This window comes from Seriola aureovittata, chromosome 15 (assembly GCF_021018895.1).
Source record: "Seriola aureovittata isolate HTS-2021-v1 ecotype China chromosome 15, ASM2101889v1, whole genome shotgun sequence".
Classification (NCBI taxonomy): Eukaryota; Metazoa; Chordata; class Actinopteri; order Carangiformes; family Carangidae; genus Seriola; species Seriola aureovittata.
Genome location: NC_079378.1, coordinates 6,568,728 through 6,581,897, shown reverse-complemented (window position 1 = coordinate 6,581,897; position 13,170 = coordinate 6,568,728). Strand labels below are relative to the sequence as shown.

The following is a 13,170-nucleotide window of genomic DNA, read 5'->3' as shown; positions in this document are numbered from 1 at the left end:
TGTGTGTGTGTGTGTGTGTGTGCATATATGTGACGAGAAGGGGGCTAAAAACAGGATTAATGTCATCAGGATCTAAGCCTGAACAGATTGATAGAAACAAAGTCCCGCTGGACAGTAAGTGGTCAGTTTGGCCTCACATTAAAAGTGATTTGAATATTAAAACATGATTTTTGTTTGGCTGGTGACAGTTAATAAACAGGCACTTATGGACACTGATGAATTCCATCACTCGCGTTATCAGTTCTTGAATAAAACAAATATAATGGCTGTTTAATGTTCTGTTAAAATTTGCTAAGAAAGCAAACATTTCTCCTGGGTGTGGCATGATTCTCTCTTGTGGTTTGAATCTCAACTTAAATGTTCGGTTATATCGGTTGTTATATCGGCATGGAAAATCATCCATCTGGCAAATGATGCGGCAACTGCTTTTTATCATCCCAGACAACATAATTGTATGTCACAATTCACAATATTAAAATATCCCTAATATGATTATGATGAAAAATATCGACTTATTGCTCACCCCAGCTGGGACAGTGGTGGCGGGTCGGGGGGGGGGGGTGTTTGTTTATCACAGAGTCGTCATTGTAACTTGACCTGTTTACACACAGATTAACTCTGAAATAATCAAATGATATTTGTGTCAAGGAAAATGATTTTTTTTGGTCTTTATCTCATCAGTATGGATTTTTTTCTACTAATACCTCCTGAGATATTACATTGATTAACAACCTGCCCCCAAACGGCAGTCCAGTGCTGCACCTGACTTTTTCTTACATTTTCATTATTGATTAATCTGTCTGCTTATTCCATTAATAGTTTATTCGATAAAATGAGCAAATCTACATCACAACTTTACACAGCCCAAGATGACATCTGAAAATCAATAATTTTGTCTAAACCTTAAAGTAATGAGATCAACAAATCTTCATATTGGAGAAGATGTTGTTTTGATTAATGATTAAAAATTACTATTGATTAATTTTCTGCTCCATGACAGTCTCATTAAACAGTTGCCAAATCTGGCATTACCCATTACTATCCCTCACCTGATTGATATGTTTCTGAAGACATAGTCATCAAGAGATGGCTCTCAGGGAGTTCCTCCCTGTCAGAAGTAAATATTTAATTTTGTGCGCACACCTACTACAGGCATCAGCAGAGCAGCACTAAACACTCAGGTGCGGGTATTACCTGTTCATGCTCTGTGGTTTACTATATCCTTTCGCTCAGCGCTGTGGTTAAGCCACAGTCTGTTTGTCTCACCAGACCGCCCGGGGATTTTGACTAACTGTCCGCCTGTCTTTGATAAACAAAAGGCTCCAGCTCTAATGCATTTTAGAGGCACTCTTGCCCCTCGGCTTTTATCAGCTTAGCCACGCCGATTTAATCGGACAGCCCTGTTTGTGTTTGTCTCAGAGCTCCGGTGAGCCCCCTTCTTTGTCTCGTCAGGGCAGTGTCACCCAAAGAGGTTTATGATGGGGACGGGGGAGCCACAGCTGAGTAGATTAGTGTCTACAGTGTGTGTGTGCGTACGAGTAAAGAGGGAGGGGTCGTAGTATGTGTGTATGCTTCAGCTGTTGCAAGGGTGTGTTTTTCTTTTTTTTACCCACCACAGGTGTCTCGTGGGAAATATATACGGTATGTGAGACATGTGGCACATTGAGGTCGTAAAGCAACACAGGCCGTTCCACAGAAGAGAGGCAGATTTTCATTAAGTCTTCCAGGAGCTGAGAACTTTAGGAATATATTATACGCCCCAGGCACTGTGTAAATTTTACATAAATTAACAAGAATTTGGGATTCTGTGGATTATAGTAGAATTACTTACCTAATTATCGTAATTTAAGAGTATTAATTCTATATTTTTTCAGTTTATAAAAAAAAAGTTGTAAATTAATGTGTGTGCAGAGTACATGATGTGCCAAAATGAAGCCAGACAGTAAACAGGTGCATTTGAAGTACCAGACAGACACATAATGGATTCAGTATAAATATTTAAAATACTTTATACAGCATAGAAATCTCTCGACACTCAAAACAAAACCATCCATTACAAAATCTTATAAAAGACCCCCGAGTCTGTATCAATCTCAGTATCAACCAGAAAAAAAGGTACAAAGACGTAATTCCAAATGTTGACAGTACAGTTCGACTCGAGAAACATTGCATGCAACTTTTCGTTTGGACAGGAAGAGATTCTACGGTATCTTAACAGTGAGGAGCCTCGTGTGCCTGTGGAAGCCTTTTCGTAGAGTCAAATAAGTTTCATGAAGCAATTAAGACGCGAAGATGTCGGCTCGACGAACGTTTCAGAATCCCATTTATGCAGAACGCCATCGGTGACAGGAACACAGGAATCGTACCGTTATTTACAAGCACAATTTTCACATCACTCTCGGAGAGCTCTTGGCAAATACTCGTCATTGCAGTTAACACTTAAGACTATTGCACAAACTACAGCATTAAGACAAAAGGAAGTGAATTATTTTCATGGATGTTACGTGATCCTAGTAGCTGTTCTTATTCCCACTTTCATACACTCAGCCTTTGCCGAGCTTGATCAGTTTCATAAGGCCTTTGATGCTCTATTTTTTTTATCTTTTCTTTTTTTTTTTCAAAACTGACAATGAATAGGCATATCCAGCTGTGAGAAAGTCATAACTAAGACTCTTACAGTTTGAGTTTCCCTGTGGGTTGAAGAGGTGATGTCACACTTGTGTATAAAAAGTTATAGCGGTGATTTATTATCAGTGTTGAGTGACAGTTTATCAGAGTACTATAAAAAAGTGAGAGCACGACTCTGCTCTCGGTACCTACTTCTATTTCAGTGTGTGGATTCTAATGGCGCTAACGCTCAGACACTGCAACACTGTGGCAAAATCCACACAAGCATGTCACAATCAACTGCGGTTATACATTAGTGTATGAATAATGCAGTGAGGTAAAGGATGGTAAACACCGTTGTTACTATAGGTTTTGGTTTTCAAGAATAGTGCAGTGAGCTTCTCATCCAGTCAGCATTGAGGATACGGTGCCAGCTGGCTGGAAGTCGGTGGGTATCTTAGAGAGTTTTCACAGAGACAAAACACCTATACATGTAATCAGGGTGAGGGTAGGAGTTGGGGTCTGTTAGCTGGTGTGAATCAGTCTGCGGCTTAATTAGTAACCAGTTACAGTAATATTACATAAGAGAGTATCTCTTAACTCAGTCTATAATACAGTGTTTTGTGTGTATGCATGTGTGTGTGCGTGTGTGTGTGTGTGTGTATACACCTTGCTGGCAAGGCCCATATTACATGACGTCCCATGACCACTCTGTATCTAGGACACAGCAAGGTTTAGTCATTGCTCTGGGATCTGTTTCAAATCTCATCTTCTCAGTGTCACCACCTCTTATTACATAACGAGAGCGGCAATGAGAGATAAAATATTTTATACTTTCATTCTAATCCCTTTTGTTTTCTTCTTCTTCTTTTTTTCTTATTTGAAGGATGAAGTCTTTCATGAAAAGTGGCTCAGTCGCAATAAAGGGACAGTTCACAGTTCAAAAGGCCGCTCTGGAAGACCTCTCCAACTAAATGAAATGTTGAGAGGGGCCTCGAGTTCAGTCTGACTTTCTTTCATTTTATTTTGTCTTGTATCCCTCAGCAGAGGGTCTTGAGTGCACCTGAAGCACAGAGGAGCGTCTGCATGGGGTAGGGAGGTGGGGACACCACTTCCTCAACGACCTGTTCTGGTCGGAAGGTGAATGGCTGAAGCTGAACCTTCTTCTTTAAGATCTGCCCTATTCCCATAGAGGGGAACTTGCTGCGGTGCGTCGGGCTGTCGGGATCGCTGCTGCTGCTGTTGGAAGGAGGGCTGAATGCTGAGGTGGGGTTGAGGGGGCTAAAGGCGGACTTCGGCGGGCTGAAAGCTGAGCTCCCTGGTGGGCTTCCTACAGTGCTGGGGGGGCTGCCACTGGTGTCAGAAGAACCGCACCAATCTGATGAGATGCTCTTCTTGGGCTGCGGGTTGACAATGAGGACCGGAGGACTGGGGATTGTGGCCTTTTTCAAGTAAGAGGAGTCGGGTTGGAAGGCAGACACGTGGCGTGGCGGGGACAGCGTACCGTTGGTCAGCTTGTACCAGGGCGAAGTCGGGGTGTCTTCAATTTGCTCGGCTTTGGCGAGGGAGCCGAAGGAATGCATGCCAATGGGTGACGGTGCCGGTGGAGCGGGAATGTTGTGTTCTGGGCTCGTATTGACTTGTGGGAGGGTGGCCAATCGCCTCCGTTGCTGAGGGGTGTTGGGAAAGAGAGGGTGGATCTCCAGATATTCCATCGACGAAGAAGCAACGGTGCCAGGGGGTGCCAGAGGTGAATTACGATGGCCACCAGTTATGGCACGCAGTAGACCTGAGGAGGAAAGAAGACACATTGTAACATTCTGGAAATACTGAATTTGGATATTTGTCAAAGAAACATTTGCAGTGGTAGTTTCAACTTGCTGCAGATAAAACTGAATGACAGGTTGAGAACTGGAGCTTCTGTGAATATTTCTGGGTGAGTGCCCTATGTGTCCAGATTCTAAATGACATGTCAGTGAAGACGCACCTCTCACTGGAATAAACATCCGATGGCATGTAACAACCAGGCGTAAAGGTACAGGAACAGTCTGTCCTGATTTAAACCTCGTTAAGACCAGCCTGTCCTGACATGCTAGATCTGGATCAGCCTATGCACTTTCTCAATAGCACTTGTATGAGGAGAGGGAAAGGAGCTTAGGCCTCAGCTTTGCCCCCAGGTCCTTGTCTGTCAGTTGAAAGCTCGCCTTGAGGGAGTCTTATCTGACAGACTCCGACCACCTACCACTCTTTGTTAAAAGTCCCAGGCCTAGTTTGAAAGAACCGAATTTAATTTATGCTGCTGAGTCAAATCAATTTAATTCCCAATTATATACTTACTTCTGTGCTACACTTTCTCAGTCACAAGGTGAATTAAGTTTTTTTTTTTTTTTAAAGATGTTTGTGTGTTTGCCCTATGATTGGTGGCAACTTCTCCAAGTTGTTTCCTCCCAGATGGATGGGCGGGTGGGTGGTTGGATGGTTGGATGGATGGACAGACAAACAATGGAAGCAGGGGTGGATGGATGGACTGATGACTGGGTAACTACACACGTGTGAAACAGGTCGTTGATGTACAAGAACATGCATGGTCAGTCAACCTACCCTGTATGAAGGTAAATAAAATAGATCAAATAAATAAAGTGGTACTGAAACTTATTTTCTCTCTTTTTTTTTTTTTTTAATTAAATTTTTTTGTACTGCATCATATGAATTCTCACCTGTCCTGTGTTTCTTCTCCTTACTGGGCCCTTTGCTAACAGCAAGGTAGACGGGCGTCTGTTTGGGGGGGATGGTGAGCTTGTCGACGTGCTTCCTCCACTGGGTCTGGAAGTATTCGTTTTTCTGCTTCTCTCCTTTCTTTTTCTCCTGGAACTGCATCTCCTAAAACAGACACACAAGCAAACCCCACGTTACAACACCCCCTTAGCATTTAACAAACCTGTTGTTGTGAAACCAGACTTTAACACCTCATAAACCTCTCTAGGCACAGAAGTTGAATTCCAATGTCATTAAGAAACATGTTAAAATTCTTTAGAAAACCCTCTGCTCCTCTTACCCTGTACTCTTTAGAGAGTCTCTTCATTTTCTTGTTGAGGAGGAAGTAGACGGCCAAAGTGTGGCAAGCGCGGTTGGTGAGGACGGCGCTCAGCACCTCGCTGTGCTTATAGCCCATTTTCTCCGTCATGTGCAGCAACACCGTGTGGTTTATTTCCTCAATGTGGATCCTTAACACAGAACAAGACAGTTAAAGCTTTGCGATGCTTTAAAATGAATGTGAAAAGCATTCAACTGAACTCAAAGCAAACTCAAGTGTGCGTGAGTCTACCTGTTGAGGTACGGTGCCCCTGTGTTCTTGTTGGCCAGCTGTAGCCAGGAGTCCGCCATCACCTGGTGGATATTGGGACGCTTGTTGGGATCTGGCTCCAGAAGCTTCTTCAGAAGACAAATGGCAGCTGAGACAGACAGAGAGAGAGAGAGAATAGATATTTATACGCTGCCACCGACACTGTTCACTACCTACAGTGGAAGGTTTTCCTGTATCGAAACATGTTAGTATAGATTTTACGTCAGAAATGAAACGCCTCTCGTGGTCGACAGCTTTGGGACTGAACAGGAGATATTGCCTCATTTCTCTGCCACTTAGCAAATCACTCGCAACCATTTTCCACGAGCACTTGTAGCAGAGTACATATACGCACTAAACACAGACGCCGCCCTCATCCGTCTCATCTGCTTTCATTCCATTATTACATAAGGCAGATGAGATGACATATCTGTGTCATTAGCTTGATTAACAGCTACTTATGTAAGTGGGTTAAGCCACCCCTTACTTTGCGATTCGGAGAATGACACTGTTGTGACATGCTGAGGAGGGGTGGACGCGTATCACTACCTCCAGAGAAGTCAAACACCTGTTTGTCCCATGCTGTTTGTTTTTTTTTCCCCTCACTCATTTCTGCAAGTTGCTTCACAGAAGAACTGGTTTTAAATATGCCAGTAGGCAGTCTTTTGAGGGTTTCCAAAGTACTCTGAGTCAATACCATGGCAAAAACAAATGTTACAACAAATAACAAATATTTCTGATACAATGCAAAGCGTCATCTTTGTAACCCTTGATCAACAGGAAAGGTGAGGTAACATGTTTACTCTTGTATTTCTGCCAAGGTGGCCGTGCTCTTTCTTTAGAAATGTTTATCAGAGAGGACTTCTCTAGAAGACTACTCTGTGTGTACAAAGGTAGAGTATCTCTTCAGGAGGATTTAAGGGGGGGTGATAAAGAGTCTTGATCCAGGAGTCTACATCACTTTGTGACTGCTCGGTTTGACAGTGCTGGCTACCATTTTTTTTGCAGGTGTTTTAGACTTTTGCTTCTCGTTTTACTTTGTTTAATCTATTTTTTAGTTGGGTGACATTTAAAAAAAAAAAACAAACAAAAAAAAAAAAAAACGGCTTTAATGTTCTGAAACCAGAATGCTGCACACCTTGTTCATTAAGGGACCGTCTGCCAGTTGGATAGCCGGACAAAAAGCTCAGCAATGCTAAAAAGGCAGCGGGGGCTTTTTCATGAGTCTGTTGTTTATTTTCAACCACAAAGAACAAGGCTACTGACAGCAATACACAGCTGCAGCTTATCTGCAAATTCCAATCTGCCTTCCTTGCGTCACTTGGCAGACACCAAGGTTTTTTTGAAATCACGTTTCTAAATGTCTAAACATTCATTCAGCGATAACCCGTAATTTCCTTGTAATTATCTTGGTTCTTTTATACATATATTCAGACTTGCAGTGATCTGCAAATATCTGAGGGGGCATTTTAGTGCAATGTTTTTAAGGTGTTCAAATTGACAGATTTATAGTTTGTTCACCACAAAGGTATTATCTGTACACAACAGGTATGGATCTGTGTGTTCATTATTTACCTGTGGAGAGCGAGGGAGGTAGAGGGTTCATCTCCTTGTCTACCATCTTCTGGTGCAGGGCTCGAAGACTGAAGGGCTCCACGGTGAATGGGAGAGTCCCAGTCAACATCGCATACATGTTCACACCACTGGAAGACCAAAATATACACTTCAGCTCTGAGTGGACATTTAAATAAATGTATTAAAATATGCTGATATTTGACAACTGATTCTAAAAAAGGAGAATACACTCACATGGACCAGACGTCCACCTTCGGCCCGTACTTCTTCCTGGAGAGCAGCTCCGGGGCGGCGTAAGCCGGACTCCCACACTGGGTGCTGAATGGGTCTGAGTATCCCAAGATGCCAGCGCAGTTACTGAGGCCAAAGTCTGTGGGACAGCAGAGGAGGGGTGAGTGTTGTTTCTGGTTTTATTACCGTCTTTTCAGCTCGTCACAGCGTTACACACACAAACAGAAGCAGATTAGCACTATGCTGAGAGCTTGTAAGGGTTTATTTAATTGCTTTTAGCTCATCACCACATGTGGAGCACTCCAACTGAGTAAATCTTTTTATTTATACTGTAAAATAATTGGAATTAAAAGCCTGTTTTTTTATTATTAACTGCTTAAGTAAATTTTTTTCTTTTATGAAATTCTGTGTGTATTGAGGTGAGTTACAGTGAATGTAAAAGTGTAAAAGAGTTACCTATGAGCTTTATGTTGTCCTGCTCATCCAACAGGAGATTCTCTATCTTCAGATCCCTGTGAGACAAAGAGAGAAACGGGAGACGTCAACGCCAGCACAGTCTCAGTGTTTACATTAGATCACTTATCTAAGTCGTCATACAATGCACAAGCAGGACAGAGGTCAATGGGAATCCCCCCCACACACCCACCCACCCACCTCGACCCCGCAATCCCCGACATATACATACACAACCCTCCCAATGTGGGTCACACTGGCTGATTTTCTGGGTCTTTTGTGTGACTCCAGATCCCTCCTCAGTGTTAGAAATCCTGTTACACAGTCATCTAGAGAAATTTAGTTCCCAGGCTCTGAGCGACACAGAATTGAATATTTCTGGGGAGACCTTTGTGGAATTAATATCTGAAATTTGATTTAGATGATAGAGATGCAGTTTATGTGCTATTTTCCTTAAATCAAATTAAACATTTTGTCATAGGATGTAACAATATTCGTATGAGAAATGCATAGAAAGCCAGCCTTTTTTTTCTCTTTTCTTGGCAGCTCTCTGGGAAACCCGATAAATCATCTCACTGCAAGTTATTGAGCAGACAGATCTAGTTATTTGTGGATTAACAGTAATGTGCACAATAAGGACTTAACCCACACTTTGAGAAAGAGGATCATGTCTGATTCAAAGATCTTAAAGTCAGCTGTAAGCCATAAACAGCACAAATCTCTCTGAGCTATGGACGGCAAACTCAATATTTTAGAGCATTTAAATTTTGTTCGTAACACTAGAGATAAATGTGTGTGTTTTTTGTTCTTTCTCTGCATTTGTTTGCCTTATTTTAAGTGTTTTTTTTTTTTTTTTTTTTTACCTGTGCACCACACCCGCCCTGTGCAGGTGCTCGACAGCCAGCACCAACTGCCGGATGTATTTCTGAGTCTCCCTCTCGTCCAGGCGTTTCTTGTCGTAGATGCGGTTCATGAGGTTCCCGCCGGGACACAGCTCCATCACCAGGTAGTAGCTGTTCTCCGTCTCCAGGATGTCCAGCAGCTGCGTGATGTTGGGGTGGCGGATCATCTGCTGGATGTGGCCCTCCCTCCGCAGGTTCTTGGTCACATACGAGTCCTTCTTGGCCTTCCGCTTGTCTATCACCTTCACCGCCACCTGGACAAATTTGAGACGGGAGAGAGAGAAAGAGGACGAGGTGAAGATGTTATTTTAGACAAAGCAGCTGAAGTTTAACTCTTAAACATTGCGCTATATGATATTGTGAATAATACCCATGGAGGATAGAGCACTAGTGCACCGCGGCGTCTTGAAGGGAGATTTTCAGGGGACTGTAGTGTAACAGGTGACGAGCTACTCAGTCTCCATTGCAGGGTATATAACTCGACACTGACCCTTCCCTCACAGCTGCTCCCAATGTGGGGCAACCCAGGCGCTACAGGGCCTTGAGGCTGCTGGAGGGGGAGGTGTGTGTGTATGTGTGTTTGTGTGTGTGTGTGTGTGTGTGTGTGTGTGTGTGTGTGTGTGTGTGTTCGAGGGGTTACTGAACCATCATAAACTAGGGGGAAAAGCAAATGTTACCCTATCTGTTGAGAAGGCGCCAAGGCCAAAAGGACACTTACTATTCCCCCCCATTTGCCACAGAGTTTAGTCGCAGCTGAACACACATGAGAAGCGGTGACAAATGTGGAACTGAGACTGAGGCAGGATAAATTAGGGGCCCACGATTTTCTCTCAAACATATTCAATTTCCAAGCAGAGGTGTTCATTCTTTTTTGTTCCATAATTACTCATCCCATCATCTTCTGTCTGCATTTCCCCGTTGTTGTCTCATCCTCAAGAACCCTGTAGAATCGTCTCATAAAAGCCTCGGAACATGTCCTTTAACTGAATGACGAACACTTCGCTAATTGCATTCAATAACACACCCATCTACTCTATTTCATCCTTTGCCCATGTCTCCTTGTGTCCCGTCTAGACTGAGTTCAAGAGCGTGGCTACCATATACAGCAAATCATCTCAAGGAGAGCCCACAGACATGGAAAGGCATGACCAGAGAAACTAATCACCATATCCATTAATGAAATGGTGAGGGCCGAAGTGGTTGTGTGTGTGTGTGTGTGTGTCTCCTCTTTCTTCTGTCCTTCAGCTTGTCTTTCTATTTTACTTTCGTCCTTTTATCTTTGATAATTGATTCACCTCTGAAAACCTTTTTATAGCTGCTAATTAAACCTGGCTGGGTGCGCACGAGTGTGTATGTGTGTGTGTGTGTGTGTGTGTTCACTGAGCTGTCATGATACGGTAATAGATGGCCCGTGTTTACGCCAAGCAGTGTGGATGAGAGACAGGGTGCGGGGTATGCGTGGGGGGATGGGGCACTGTATTTACAGTAGGCTGGTCTATATGAGGAGAGAGAGGTGGGGGGTGGTTGGGGGATATAGAGGGGGGAGGGGTGTGCCCAGCCAGGGGGCTTCTGGGGGATTCAGTTGTTTATCAGGCGCCCCTCAGACAGAAGGGGGGGGGGGTGTATATGGAGGGGAAAGTGGGTTACAGACATCAAAAACACATGCATATGACCTCCCCAGCCCCCTGACCATGACAACACCATATCTCACCTCGCATCACTTTCATGCCCCCTACCCTTAAAACACACAAACACCCCGCGTTTCTCATCCCTGCATCCACACTGACTTTCTAGTGATGCTAAAAAAAGGATCTGGGAGTCCTCTTATAACTCCTTTCCCCCTGACTGCCCTTTTGCTTGAATAAACTCACTGCCCTCCACTCCCTCCCGTCGCCTGTTGGACCCCGTATTCAAATGAATGAGAGAGAGAGAGAGAGTGTGTGTAAAGAGAGGGAGAGCATGGGATGTGCTTGGTTTTGAGATTGCCAGTGTTTGCATCATCCTTAACAAAGAGCGTGAGGGAAGGAGGGATGAGGAGAGGTGCGCTTTCTTCTCTCCTCACAGCAACAGAATGGGAGGGGGGGGGGCTCAACATGAGCTAATCTATAATATGCAAAATGTGAATTTAGGTGCCACATGGGCATGTATTCTATTGTATACATATAGAGGAGTAGACATGTGGTTAAATGTAGAAACATGTAGGGAAAGGGGAGTGCTTGTTTTTCCAAAATGCTAATGTCTTGGCTGATCTTCAAAAAAAAAAAAAAAAAAAAGCCTGAAGAGACAAAGGCAACCAGTGGCCAATGGTTGCCCATATCAAAGCCCTGTGCTGGCGGAATCATAATGAGACTGAAGCCCATTTATCAACGACATGATTTCATATGCAAGTAGCAGCTCTGCTCTCTCATAGGCCGGGCAATTTTCCCCTTCGTCCCTATCACAGGCTTGCGCGCCCACAGTGGTGAGATCACCTCCACCACCAGCACCAGCAGACAAAGCAGAGGTTTCAGAAATTATCCAACACATGTTAGGAGATAGACTGGCACCACTCTCTCCCCCTTTCTCTCTCTCTCTCTCTCTCTCTCTCTCTCTCTCTCTCTCTCTCTCTCTCTCTCTCTCTCTCTCTCTCTCTCTCTCTCTCTCTCTCTCCCACACACAGAAAAAGTAAATATTGTCACCAGAGCCTTGGCTAGAAAACAAGCCTTGCTGTGCATGTAGCTGAGATCAACAGCTGTGGTGCCCAATGAGCTCATCAATGAAGGTTCCCATAGCAAACAAAGCTAATCACTTTCTAAGAGCTGATTAATCAGTAAGACCTGGACTGACACATTGTAAAAAAACATATAAGTATGGTTAAACTGTTAATATGAATAGGTGAAGTGTTGACACGCAGCAGAGGAGAATGTATTGCCAAGCAGGCATGAGCGAAGTGACAGCTGACACTGTCCTGGGAAATGAAATTTCAGACCATATCAGACCACTTCCTGCATGCCACCCATCATTTTTAAATGTTCATATATAAGCAACTACAGTCAGAAGAAACTCTGATAGGTTTCTTTAGAAAAATGTGTTTTTTTTCCCTTCAAAAGTTCGTTTATCACTTAAAAATTACAACTGGGGCTGTATTCATTCCTATGGTAAAAAAAAAAAAAATACATTACACTCCCATCCCTGTTGCTTACCTTCTCCCCAGTCATAGCGTGGAGACCTTCTCTAACTTTGGCGAACGATCCTTCTCCGAGCTTCCGCCCAATCAGATAGTTCCCGACCCGTTTGGTGTGGTAAAAGTTCTTGAGGATGTCCGCGGCAGGACTGCATAGTGAGGCCGGGAGGATGTTCTCATTCCCGGCGCTGTTTGGGGTTTTGCCCTCGTATAACGCGTGGCTGTTGTCCACTACCATCTCGCTGTCCGCAACTGGCATCACAGTTCCCTTGTTAAGTGTTTCCTTTTAACAAGGGAGGGGGGGTGGGGGGGATGAAAATTACGCAGCTCGCCTCTCGCCCACCTTAGCGAAAGGCAGGTATTAAATGCTTAACGTCCGGTAAAGTGCGTTAACTCCGGGCTGTGTGCGTCTCGCCCCTAATAGCAAATTAAGGGAACCGGAGCTTGCGCCACCTGTTCATCCAAAGCGTCTAGTGAGCGCACTCAGCAGTTTCCGTGACGAGACTTAATTAGTGTGTCAGCTCAGACGGAAATGACACATAAAATATTCCAGACTCAATCATGGAAAGTTATTAACTTACGCAACCTGATTTAATACTTTGGGTTTAAAAAAAAAGAAGCTGTGGCTCAGTCAGGGTTAGGCAACACACGTCCTCTCTATACATGAGCGCCTCCCGAAGAGTCTGTTCGCAGGCAGCGTGTTTTGCAGTTTGAAGTGACTTTCCCGGTCATCTGGGTGGGCGTTACTTAGTGTGAGTGTGAAAAAAAAACACGCACACACACACAAACCCTCTCACACTGTAGTGGTAGCCGGGGTATTTTCAATCCAATCAGCGCAGGCGGGAGGAGCACATGTGAGAACAAGGGGGACAACTCCGCCCGGTACCGCTGCCCCG

General features: G+C 44.1%; 1 protein-coding gene across 1 annotated transcript; it reads right to left on the bottom strand.

The window, feature by feature from the left end:
• Positions 1 to 1,984: 1,984 nt before the first annotated feature.
• On the bottom strand, positions 1,985 to 12,982 carry hunk (hormonally up-regulated Neu-associated kinase). The gene is made up of 9 exons (XM_056398298.1): positions 12,294 to 12,982; positions 9,073 to 9,365; positions 8,213 to 8,268; positions 7,760 to 7,895; positions 7,526 to 7,653; positions 5,933 to 6,059; positions 5,663 to 5,831; positions 5,325 to 5,487; positions 1,985 to 4,396 (listed from the first exon to the last, which is right to left on the bottom strand). The coding sequence occupies exons 1-9, from the start codon at positions 12,531 to 12,533 to the stop codon at positions 3,648 to 3,650; spliced, it is 2,061 nt and encodes a 686-aa protein (XP_056254273.1). The 5' UTR covers positions 12,534 to 12,982; the 3' UTR covers positions 1,985 to 3,647.
• Between the last annotated feature and the right edge of the window lie 188 nt (positions 12,983 to 13,170).

Bases quoted from the DNA above. Each gene is read 5' to 3' on its own strand.
- hunk (XM_056398298.1), bottom strand. From the start codon at position 12,533: ATGCCAGTTGCGGACAGCGAGATGGTAGTGGACAACAGCCACGCGTTA. The intron at 7,654-7,759 runs GTGAGTGTATTC...TTGGTCTTCCAG, and splicing joins AAGGTGGACGTCTGGTCCAT to TGGTGTGAACATGTATGCGA. The intron at 6,060-7,525 runs GTAAATAATGAA...TGTCTGTCTCAG, and splicing joins ACCTCCCTCGCTCTCCACAG to CTGCCATTTGTCTTCTGAAG.